At 45.9% G+C, this 12,505-nt stretch overlaps 1 protein-coding gene across 1 annotated transcript in view; it reads left to right on the top strand.

The window, feature by feature from the left end:
• zmat4a (zinc finger, matrin-type 4a) overlaps positions 1-12,258 on the top strand; it is a 96,574-nt gene extending 84,316 nt beyond the window's left edge. The window contains exon 7 of the mRNA XM_053870295.1: positions 10,585-12,258. Within this exon, the coding sequence (XP_053726270.1) occupies positions 10,585-10,612 (28 nt within the window). The 3' untranslated portion in view covers positions 10,613-12,258. The remainder of the gene's footprint in view (positions 1-10,584) is intronic.
• Positions 12,259-12,505: the final 247 nt, after the last annotated feature.

The following is a 12,505-nucleotide window of genomic DNA, read 5'->3' as shown; positions in this document are numbered from 1 at the left end:
CAGCTGGCTCACAGAAGACTCGCACACAAACAAGGTTACGTTTAACAAAATGTAATGAACAACAAAGAAAATAACAGGCCACAGGGAGGAGACGAAGAACTAAAGTCGTCACCACCAAAACAAGGATGGAGGGAAACACTCAAGGACGGGGAAAAACCTGAAACAGAAAAGCGGCAAATTACTCTCAAGCCAACTAACGGGGACAACCAAAAACGCACTCCAATAAATTCACGAGAAGCGCTCGGTGGTGGAAGACTCAAACACACACGCGAGGAAGAAAAAGCCAACAAGAGAAACGCGAGTACAAAAAACTCTCACACAAAGCGCAAACGCTGCTATAAGAGGACAGATACTAAACTAGAAGGAAACCGAGGAAGCAGCAGAACTAGATCTCGAGGGGAACTTTACTGGAGGACGTGGAGCAACCATTTGGCAGCGCAGACGGGAACCAACGTGTAGAAATCAGCGAGCTTGATCAGCGGATGAGTTCCAGCTGCGCTGCTGTGAAGTTGGATGGAACAAAGAATACGGAAACAACAACAGGAAATAACAAAATAAGAGCACACTAAAACCGCAACACGACAAAACTTCCCATCAATTCAATAAACCTCAAAACATCCTCTGCTCACTTTGTTCTGCCGGATCACTTCTTCATTAGCGCATCGTCAGAGTTCGGATAGGCAGCGATCAGCTCTCACCATAAAGACTTTTGGTCGGAAATATTGACCATGTTTGTCATTCACGATCGCCGGGCCCGACCATTTTCAGAACCGATTATCGGAATACATTCACTCTGAACAAGCCTCAGACATAAGGATTCTCTCATCGGATAAGCAGACCTTTACCTTTTTATCTGTCCAGCGAACAGATTGTTGCTTTATTTTGAGCAGGCATGGTGGCGACCAGCTTCATCACGTCCAATCACTCTGAGCAACTTCAACTTCAGCAGAATCAGGACAAAAAAAACTATGATGTCTTTGGCCATCTATAGACTGGTGGTCATCACATCTAAAACTAACTATTATTATAAGATTCCTGACTTGCTCAGAAACTGCGATTGCAAATCTGAGAAAACAAAACAAGAGCAAAGACCATCTGTGAGAAACGTAACATCCAAAACACCCCAATAGCGAAACCTGTTTTTTTTAAAGAGCAAATCAATAGGTCAAGTGACGGCTCCGGTGTAATCATTGTTCCATCACCGTGTCCCCAGACGGTCATCCATCACTGACCGCTGTCTCCCGCCGTGTGTATGGTCCATCTCTTTATTCCTTATGCATGCAAAATCCTTATGACAATGATAAACAAAGTACACGTCTAAATCCAGTCTGAAGTTCAGGTGCTGTTTAGTCAACCTGCTAATTTCACAGACTCTCTCTTAGCCATGAAACAGTTGCGTCTCTTTACTTCCGTTTATTCCTCTTCATATATCCCATATCTTCCCGGACGTTTCCCTGACAATGACAGTGACTTTCAGCCCCGCGGCGGTGTCCCATCTAAATATACCCCCACGCTTCAGGGCCTGGTATCATGTTCATCTTGTACGGAGGTGTGACAGTTGATACGGACAGATTTAGGATGCTGCACTCTGACTCATGCCGCTGCATTCTGTCGGAAAGGTTGTTTTCACCACAAGTTCGATCCGACTGCTTGTACCTTGTGGCAGGAGCAGCGGCAGCAATTACGGCATTTAATGTGATAGCAGTTCCTGCTCAGTATGTAGACACGGGAGGGGACAAACGGGGGGATAGGGGGGTCTTGAAAATAGATCCAGCCATTTGTTGACGCTGCAGGTCTGTATTTGGAAACGTGGGTTGTCCACTTAACGGTCTGTAAATATGCCTCGGTTTTCCGTGTATTACAAAGGAAAGGAAGATGCGCGTATGGCTGGTAGGAAGGTTCAACTCCTGACCGTGGAGGGCCGCGAGCTATTCTGATCTCTCTGTATTCTAAAAATACTAATGAGTGGCGGCATGGTTTTATGACAATAATAACTGACTTATGAGTTTCTGTGGGTATTCAGTGGTTCAGATCATTTGTGGGCGAAACGCTTTTACAGACCATTGACTTCAGTACAACAGCATATAAAGAGCTCAGGAAGAAAAACTGCGCAGTAACAGGAAGCAGAAGTGCATTTCCTCGACAGCTGTAGCCCTCTGGGAGTCATTGACAGGTCTATCCACTGTTCCTTCAGTGTTCGCTCAGGCATGCGAGCCAGCGCAAGAGGGCGAGCCTGGGGAGCCAGGGACCCCCGGAGACTTCATCCTGCTTGTCACAAAGCACCACCGTCATCGCTCATGCCTTTCATCCAACCTTAGCGGAGCAAGCAAAGCGCTGCACATACAAACAATAGCATCTTCAAAGCGTGAAAGAACTCACTCTAATGTGCCTCGACACTTCCCCTTGTTGTGATTCAGGAAACATATTCTCATATTTATAGGTTTTGGGATGCTGCTGCCGGCGCTGTCGGCGCGTGCCACGCTGCTCTGTTAGCGTGTAGTCTCCTGCTTTACACTTGCTTCATCCGCGTGGCTATTCCTGGAGAGCATCTATGAAACAACCTCCTTTCTTCAAAGCAGGCGCCTCTTTAGTCGCCAGCACCATGAGGTCATTACAGAGCTCGGTTGATTCAAATCCAAACTAGTTTCTGTTTTACGTGTGAACGAATGTGAGTGAAAGTTTGGGATTGAAATGTCCTCACAAATTCACATTCAGTCATATCAGTGTCTTACGGACTCACGCAGATTTGTAGGACGCAACGAGTGTTGGGACGGGACCAGTCTGAAGTTTTTGACAGATGAGAGGTCCCTGATCCAACCAGACTTCGGATCCATGACCTCGGTCAATTTTTCTCCTCTGCTCGCTACTGCAAACTGTGGAATGGACTTCCTGAAGGGTGGAATGTGTCAATGAGAGGAAATCCATTCCAGTTTGCTGCTATTTAGTACTTACCTCAAGTTGCTTTTCCTAGTACATTAATAACTCTAATGTCAATGGAAACAAAGCTCTGCATCGGGTCAGAAAAAGATTGTATCGGAAAATGTCCAAATTCATCAGACTGGAAGTGGAAAAGAAAAAAAGTGGAGTGGTGTATCCCCACTTTTAAGTCCCACCAACTCACAATTCAAAGTACAAGTTGTCCATTCCACTAATACTTCAATGATTATTCATACTAGTGATGGCCTGGTGAAGCTTCATGAAACAGTGTCTTCATTTTCAGAGCTCATAAGGTGGCGCTCTCAGTTCAAAAGCAATGTGAGATCTCATTAAAATGGCAGACTCGATCCAAAGGCGAGAGTGCCGTCTGGAAATGAGCACACTGTTTCATGAAGCCTCAACACTATTTTTCACCATAGTGAGAGAACGCAAACGTAAAATATAAGATGTTTAAAAGGCTGATATTTTGTGACCCTAGCCCTCGGGTTCTTCTCATGGAGCTGTTCGTACCATGCAAAGATATATTCTCATCCCAAAAACATCCCTTTGCACCACATTTAGTTTGAGGTTGCGGTGGCACTGTATCAATAAGCTTCTGCTTTGATGTATTTTCATGATACCTGAGCGACCGACCACTGTGCAAAACCTTCTCTCGCTCACCTCAAACCTTCTCACTGGGCCTAAGCTCTGGACCCTGGTGGTGTCTGTGTGAGAATGAAGCCTCGTGCTCCACTTTCATGCCAGCGTCACCTTGGAATAAACCTGTGGCTCCATGGTAGAACATCCAGGTGACCTCCTTCTTCGAGCTCCTAGGATGCTGGTGCCTTTCTGCTCAGTGAAGTGTGTTTTAGACGTAGCAGTGTTTTAAACAGACCCTTTCCCCATTGTCTTACTTTGAGTAAATACGCTGCTTTTGAGACGTAACCTTTAACATCTGCTTAGTATTTGTCAGGAGGTGATTTGGTGCTCAGCTCGGATCGTTGCGGCCATCTGAGCAGTGGCTGTGTAGCCACTCTGTATGCAGGGACACACAGCAGCAGGGTGAAGCAGAGGGAGTTTTCCCCTGAAATGTTTCCCAGCTCACATCCTGGTGTAACGCTCCTGTGATTTACAGCCAGGCGCGGCGGGAGCTCCAGTCGGAGCTGGGCCATTTCAGACAGCCATTCGCTGCTCCTCGCTTATCAGTAGAGACGGGGAGTACGACGGTGTGTTGGTGAGGATGACACAGGTAGATCAACCACACACACTGACATTCTTTTTCATCCAGGCATCCAGCTCCTAATTAATCCCCTCATGCAACAGTGGCTGGTTTTGGGGAGCAACAGCCTCCAGTGAGCAGCAGTAGTCTTCCTAAGTAGAGCAGGGGCTGCACGTCCCACTTCGCTGTACAGAGGAAAATAACCTGAGTGAATGGATGTTTTCCTCCTGCCCTGAAACCAACCTAACCCAGTTACAGAGGATGTGAGGTGTTGGGAGACGCCCTGCACCAGGCACATGGAGACGGACTGTCAAGTGCAACACCCTGCCAGCAACAGTTTGGTTGTCACGTCTTTGGACGGTGGGAAGACCATGGAGTAGACCAGGGGTCCTGAACCTTTCTGATCTCAGGGCCCACCTTTCCCAGAACATATGGACCCGGGGCCCCAACAAGTTATAGAACTGATTCATGACACTTTCATTTGTGATCAATAACCATATTTAATCTACTTACATGCAAACACACCAAGACCTTGTAAAATGACATGAAACCATGCTGCAGGTGTTTATTTGTCATAGAAAAGTCCAACCAGCAGTAGAACCAGGTGCAAGTCATAGGCATCAAATTTACTAAAGAAAAAAAGAGAAAAAAATGCACCTGATGCAAACTGAATAAAATAAAAATAATATATTTAGTGAAACTCCAGAGAAGATATAAGTAAAGTATACATGAAAGTATTGTATGTATCAAATGTTCCCCCTCGTGCTGTATTTCTGCTCACCTAGTACTTCATATGATCATGAGCTTGACTCGTGGTGTAGCCATTTGTTTTAAATATCACAAAATGATCTAATTCAAATGTTACTTGAGCAACTAACCCTAGGAAACCTCAGGTCGTTTCTAAACTGAGTGCGCCACCTAGTGGCTACTGAAACTTAGGAGACTGTTTCATCAACCCGTTAAGGGATGGGTTGATGAGGCATCATGAAACAGTGTTGCAGGGTTGATGAAACAGTCTCCGAGTTTTTAGAGGCCACTAGATGGCGCTCTTGGTTTAGAAATGATGTGAGGTTTCATTGAATTAGTTGTTCAAGTCCAAACATTTTACAGCCATCTGGTGGCCTCTGAAAATCTGTTTCATGAAGCCTCATCTACCCATCACTAGTAGGAGCCTATCCCAGTGACTTGGGGCGAGGCAGGTCGCCAGTCGATTGCGGCACTTACACACACACAAACATAATGTCTGAGGTTTTACTCCCAACACCTGTTTTACCTGTTGGATTGTCCCTAGGTGGCATTTGAGAAAACTTGGGTGCAAAACAAGACACTTTGTCTAACATGGCACACTACATGTACACGGAGGAAGAAGTGCTCGACTGTCAAAAGTCTGGGCTGTGTTTGAGAAAGATTCAGATTGAGATTCATGATAGAAATGTTTACATAAATACAGTTTCTCTGTGTAACCTGCAGTATTTGTTACATGTCACGATTGCCCCAACTGAACCAGGTATGAATCGGCATGTGAGGTTCAGTCATAAATAAATTTGTCGGAACGGATTGTTTAAGTCCTTAAACATCCTTCTACTGCCCTACAGTCTGCGTAACTAAGGTACTAAACTGTATTCCAATGTCCTCTCACCTTTCCAGGATGGTCCCACTGAGGCGTCCTTTGTCCCGCTGGTCTGTTACAAACCCCTCTTGTTGACAGTTCTGTGTAGCGCCAGGTTCCTCCTATAAGTGCGGCTCTGGAGATCGAGTGGTAATACGTCTTTATGCAGACAGAACAATCGCTTGCCTGTGTGTAAACACCGTGCAGATGGTTCAATTCTGTGCCGCAGCATAGAGCTGCATGGTGGAATCAGCTTGGACAGGTGACGTCCTGGCGAAACACATTTCCAAGCTTTGACAGAGAGCGAGCCGCGCTGTTTATAACCAAGAGGGAATTAACTTCAAAGGGCCCGGGAAACGTCCGTGCGGAATGTAGTTCCCCGGGATGAATTATAGATGAAAAATGGTTGGGCAAAGTAATGTGCTGACACAATTTGTCACACACGACAGCAAGACGGCACGTTGGCCGCAGTCAGGTGGTGTGGTTTCTGCGGGCTGCTGGGTGCCGTGCCGCGGTGAAACCTACACCGCTCGCACGGTGAATTACTCATGAAGCGCTTCTTTGCCTCCAGTGCAGAGCTGCGAGCGACGATATACGGTGGCTTTGAAAAGTTCCACTCCTGCTCTGAAGTGTGCGTGTGAGCAGTGGCGGATTTTGATTGCTGTATTGGAGGCTGGGCGAAATCCTTGCGGGTGTTTTTTTTTCTTCTTTTGATGGCTTCTCTGTTAGCTTGAAGGAGATGTACATTTGTGGGCGACAAAGAAATGACGGCAAATTCGGGCAGCAATTTCAAGGCTGTTTCCTGACTATGACTTCATTCTGACTGGCGTAACTCTCAGAGAGACAACGGCAAATAATAACAATAATAATAATAATAATAGTAATGGCGACTGGTCTGGAAAAAAAATCATATTAATTCATCTATTTATTTATGTATTTTATTTTTTCCCAGCGATGCTTTGGATCTCCGTACAAGTGAGGGTGAATATAATACGAGCAAGTTGAACTCAATTTTCCAAACCTTGTCTCTAACCTTCCCCCCATGCTACACTGACAGCCACCGCAACAGAATCAATAAGCAGCTGCGACGTTGATAATGAATAATCGTAAAAGAAAAACCACAGTAATTAATCAATGCACGCGGCGCGCAACATCCATCTTTCCGCCTCATAACTCACCGTCTTCCTCGCTCGGCACACAAACATGACACCAAGGCGACTCGCGATCCTTTGGCTTTCTTGTTCTCTGGTGTAATGAGCTGCAAAATGACACGAATTGGACGCCAGCGCTTCTACAGAGGGCACCTTAGATATGGTATGGTGAATAAAAAGTGTGCACAGAATTGCATAATTCCATTGTTGGATTGGCTGTAATATTGACACAGCGTGTGCTACGATGCAGTTTAGAGCAGGCTTCTCAGCTGTGGAGAACTCTTCACTGCTTGGTGAGACTAGTCAAAGGAAATAGCTGTGGGTTTCGTCATTGTGCCTCGATATAGGTACCATGAGAGTGGCATTAAGTTCATGATCCGCTGGTGTGTTGAGGTGTGGGTGGGTGGCACTGTGTGTGTGTGTGTGTGCTCTTGCAACAGTGGAGAAAAAAGATTCTTTCTTATTCAGAGTATTTCCAGAGGTGTTTCCAAGTTGTGGCAGTTGGAAATTGAGTAAAATGTTTGTTCACATTCGCTACTCATCCTCACTCCGATGGCGGAAAAAATGACGTTGGAAAAAGTGGACTTTTGCGTCATATACTGACGCCGAAGGCAGCCTTCAGCGTTGCATGTTGAAGCAGTCAGCTTTCAACGGAAGCACATGTGCTGCCTTCCACAGCGACAAGAAAGGTGGAGGATGGGGTTGGCGCTTCTTTCGTTCTACGTGGGAAAACGTGACAAATGGCTGTGCGTTTTAGTCAAAGTGACTTCCTGTCAGGACCTAAGGGATTATACATAGCAACTGGGTGAAGCCTGTGGCGTCAGTATAGGATGCAACTACTACTGCTTCCCAAGGTCAAATATATTTGACTGAGCATGGGGTGGCAGTCAGTGCTCACAAATCTAAGAAAACAATAATCTGATGACTGCGAGAGCATCAACAGGCTGCAGTTGAAGAAAGATCCGCACGTACAGGCGGCATTATATCTTGAATCCTGACGTCTCCCTCTACCTCTGCACTTCAAATGAGTTTCAACCAGAGACGGTCGATTTTCTCAAAGGTCAGCAGACGCCATAAAAGTTGTGAGTGGCATGAAGAATTCAACAAAAATCTATATATTTTGAAAACAGGATTTTTCCTTGTGACTGTGAGGCAAATCGATGAAACCTCACTCGTTGGTCCATCCATTGTAAACTGCATCCTCCTAGACTTAAAGTTTATTTTTATTTAATTCTAAATCAAAATAAACTTCATGAAATAAGGTAAAACAGCAACGTTGTATGGTTTGGAAACAGTGGCACTGAGGAGAAGACAGGAGGCAGAGCTGGAGGTAGCAGAGGTGAAGATGCAGAGCTTCTCTCTGGGAGTGAGAGCAGGATGATGATAGGATCAGAGGGACAGCACATGTGCTCAGGTGTTTAGGAGACCAAGATGGAGATGGTTTGGACATGTACAGAGGAGAGAGAGAGAGCCAGTACATTGGTAGATGAAGATGTTGAGATGTTGGAACTGCCAGGCAGAAGGTGGAGAGGAAGGCCACAGAGGAGATGGATGGAGGTGGTGAAGGAGGACATGAGGTTTGGAGGTTTGAGAGAAGAGGAAGCAGAGGACAGGGGGAGATGGAGGAAGAGGATCCGGTGTGGCCCCCACTGAAGGGAGAAGCCCAAAGAAAAAGAAGAAGAAGAAGACGAAATAAGGTGAAACATAGTGAGGTTTAGAATATACATCCACTGCAAGTGATACACCACATTTCTATCATGTGACAATCAAAATATATATAGTATTTTTCTGCTGTCAGCTATCGACAGCGCTATAGTAAACAGACAGCATATATACATAGGACCTGGGTTTCGCAGCGCTCGTAAAACAAAAGGAGGCAGCTGCCGTTTTACCTGCAGCTATTCGCACAGCAGCTCCACAGATTAAACCGAGTTGGCTCCAATGTTTCGTTGCTTTCCCTCCCGGCGTGAGCAAATTTGAAATACTGCCTCTTTACTCGCAGCCAAAGTGAAAATAAACACTCTTTCCTCGTGTTTTTTTTCCATCAATATTTTGCAACGGCAAAACATATTTTTAATCAATTTGTGACTGTAAGCTGGAACAAACGCTTTCATTTAAGATAAGCAGAATGACTGATGTCAGTAGTTAAAGTCCAACTAGCCCAAATGGCGCTTACAGAAGCTTAAAATGAGTATATCATTGGTTATTAAATGTGAAAGGGAAACACATCAATGGAAAATGTGAAATGTTTGGAGTGGATTGGAGAAGTCGAGCTGCATGTTTCTGTGCTTTCCTCTCTTTTATTCAGCTTCAACTGAAACTGCATGTCGCACTCTTAAAGCCACAGCTCTCAGGTGGATCCTCTGGTTTGTCTGTGATGCCATGTCAATCATTCCTCCTTGGTGGTTTCCACATGTTCCCTGAGTGTTTCTGATGATGTTAGCATGGCTCTAATCTTATCTTCACGTCCATGTGGCCTCCTCTCTCAGACCCTGAATCTATCCTAAACAATGAACAAAAACGTGTTCTGCATGCAGCATCCTGAATTCTACACTGCATTTACTGTGTAACGCGGGGTGTTTTCCTGCTGCATCCTCAACAGTACGTATCACCGATTCACTTTCGTGCTGCCAAATGTCCACCGAATGTGGGAGAGGCATGGAGGTTTTGACTGGGAATCGATGGTTGCCCATCGTTCAGTTTCCACTCCTAAAGTGGCACTCACACGGTATCCTCACTCCCACCGAGTCATATATTGACATCAGGGTAGTGGACTCTTGCGTGCTATACTGCCGAAAAAGCCAGTCTTATGGGTTGCATGTTGACGCATTAGGTTTTCAATTGAAGCACATGTGCCGCCGTCCGTAAAAGAAAGATGGCGGTGGCGCGCCATTCATTCTAAGAGTAACAACATTTTAATTTAAGCCCATCTAAAGGCGGTGCTAAGATATGCTTCAGTGAAGAGCACTTCCGCATGTCTCCCTGCCCCTCGCACTTCCCCGCACGCCCGGCCTGCACTCCACAAGGAGCTGTTCACTCCTTAAGTCACCCACCATACATGCATCGCTGAAGGCTGCCTTCTGTGTCAGTATAGGACGCAAAAGTCCACTTTCCTAAGACCAATATGTCCCGCCATGGGAGTGAGGATGTGTTCCAGAAACACAGATTTGTAGATCTGATTCCCATTTTACTATTAAAGACGAACATAAACATTGCGTCATCACTTGGAAAGGCAGTCGAGTTGAAAGCGAACGAGTCACACGCGGGTCGTGCCGGCCACATTTCACGGGTTACTGGTCTCTTTGAACTCGCAGTGTGGCAATCCTCCAAAGCAATTGCCGCTCCGCATCTGGCAGGACTGTGAGTCCACAGCCGTCCTGTTCAACCCCGCTGCAGCGGAGGTCATGATGATGTGGGTCGGAAGAACTCAGAGAAGCTCTGAATATCAGGGACTGTAACGGACTGATCTAGATCTTCCAGCTATAACACAATGATGATTCTTTTTTGGATGCACAACGGCGTCTATCTAGTCCATAAATATCATTTTAATTCATCTTATAAATGTAGTCTTCTGGTTCAATGTGTGTGTCAGCCTTTCAAGATACTGGTCCCCTCTGCTGTTATTATTATTATTTTGTGAAACGCCTTCACACTCACTGACAGGTTTCTCCTCTCTCCTTCTCTCCCAGTCTGAAGAATCAAATCTGTGTCCAGTGATCGTGGACGAAGGGAAACTCACAACTCTTGGATTGATGTCAGACAAGCTGCCGTCAGCTTGCCCTGCTTTTTCTGCCTCTGCCCCGCGCCCAGTGTCCACCGTCCTCCTGCCATCCGTCTCTCTCTCTCTCTTCTGTCTTTCACCGTCAGTCTCCAGCGGAGGGAAGCAAAGATGTTTCACCACCCAGTAGCATCCCTCACCAGCAGGAGAGTCCATCGCACGCCGGCGTCCAGCTGGTAGCCAGACCCGGCAGCCCTTCCAGTAATGCATGGACTCAATACAACTGTACAGTTTACATGATGCAGGTCGACGGCGAAGGTGGTGCGTTCAACTCTGTGAGCACCAGTTAACATCATGTCACAGAACTGGTTTCACACCCTGGGAGTCAGCGGCCTGTCCCCGCTGTCAAGAAGACGTCATGTTCCACAGTTCACTCGGATTGTGTTCAACCCTCTCAATTCAGGCTTGTGTCGATCTGACTGGAGCAGCTCTGCGATCTGTGTGGTCTTCATCTCAGGGAGGTGTTTGTGGCTGCTGCGTTCTCACACTGAAAGTGTCGTTCATGTGAACTGAGGCATCCACTCATGAATGACTCAATAATCCAGTCACAAAAGTTCATATTGTGCGGTGTTTCAAGAGGGTGGATCAGCTTTATCCATGCGTACGCTGCTGATCGAGGTCGGGAGTCCGATGGAAGAATTACCTTGAATTTTAGTGTAAAAAGGTCCAGCAATTCCACCTTAAATAGTGTCCCTGATGGACATCCCCATGACAACCCTCGGGGGTGGGGAGGAAGGGAGGCCTCTTCCAGACCGTGGATGCCTTTTGTGAAGCCACCCTCTCCATGTGGAAGATGGGACGAGCAACAATGGTGGCTTCTCACTACTCACTACACCACTACTACGTTTTGGCACTTCTAGTAGTTTCTCTGTTTTCAATGCTGTGGTTCTAAATATATAATGAACAGACTATTTCAGTGCAGAAGGACTTTTCAGTGGTGATGGGTGGGTGACTGAAGTATTGAAGGGTTGATGAGGTTTCATGAAACAGTGTCCTGATTCTCAGAGGCCACCAGATGGAGCTGTCTGCTGTAAACTGTTTGGAACTAATTCAATGAAACCTCACATCATTCCAAAACCAAGAGCGCCATCTAGTGGCCTCTGAAAATGACTGACACTGCTTTTTCAACCCTGCAGTACTGTTTCACGACACCTCATCGACCCATCACCAGTTTTCTGTAAAATGTTCTGACTGAAAACCAGTAATTTTTCCACCGGTCTTAATGTTTTGACCAGCCGCGTATGAACATATATATACTGTATATGTATATCTCAAAGCTAATGTAGCATTTGTCTTTCTCACGTCATGTTGAAGGAATACTACTATACAGGGCGGTGTTGTTAATAGAACAGAGTATTTTACTGTTTGCAGTAGAAATGCTTTCTTTATCCATAGTGTTGGAAGCGTAGCTGATTCCATGCTCATAGGTGAGTTTTTAACCAATACGAACGGACTAACCGGTTGATGTCAGAGCCACTGCCGACCACATCAATGTGTATTGTTTGTACAATATCCTTTTTTAAGAACAATAAATGCACGTTTGAATTCCTCGACTGATGAGGACGAGGAAGGGTGTCCGGGCAGTTGGAGGGTGGGGTGTGTGGGAGGGGGGGCCAATTGAAACAAGGCTGCTCAGACTTGATTTTTGTCTCCACCTGTTGTTCGGGAGGCTTTTCATTCATCACAGGTTGTCCATACATCCTCGACTCCTCTTGTGCTATGGGTTCTGTGCTTAGCTGTGTCTAAGAAGAGAATAAAAGACACTTAAACTATTGACAACGCGCTTCAGTTTGGTTCTTTATGGTCCATGTTTACATTTAATCTTCAATGCC

The sequence above is a fragment of the Synchiropus splendidus genome, chromosome 7 (assembly GCF_027744825.2).
Source record: "Synchiropus splendidus isolate RoL2022-P1 chromosome 7, RoL_Sspl_1.0, whole genome shotgun sequence".
In the NCBI taxonomy this organism is placed as follows: domain Eukaryota; kingdom Metazoa; phylum Chordata; class Actinopteri; order Syngnathiformes; family Callionymidae; genus Synchiropus; species Synchiropus splendidus.
The sequence above is the reverse complement of the archived record's forward strand: the minus strand, read 5'-3'. Positions and strand labels throughout refer to the sequence as shown.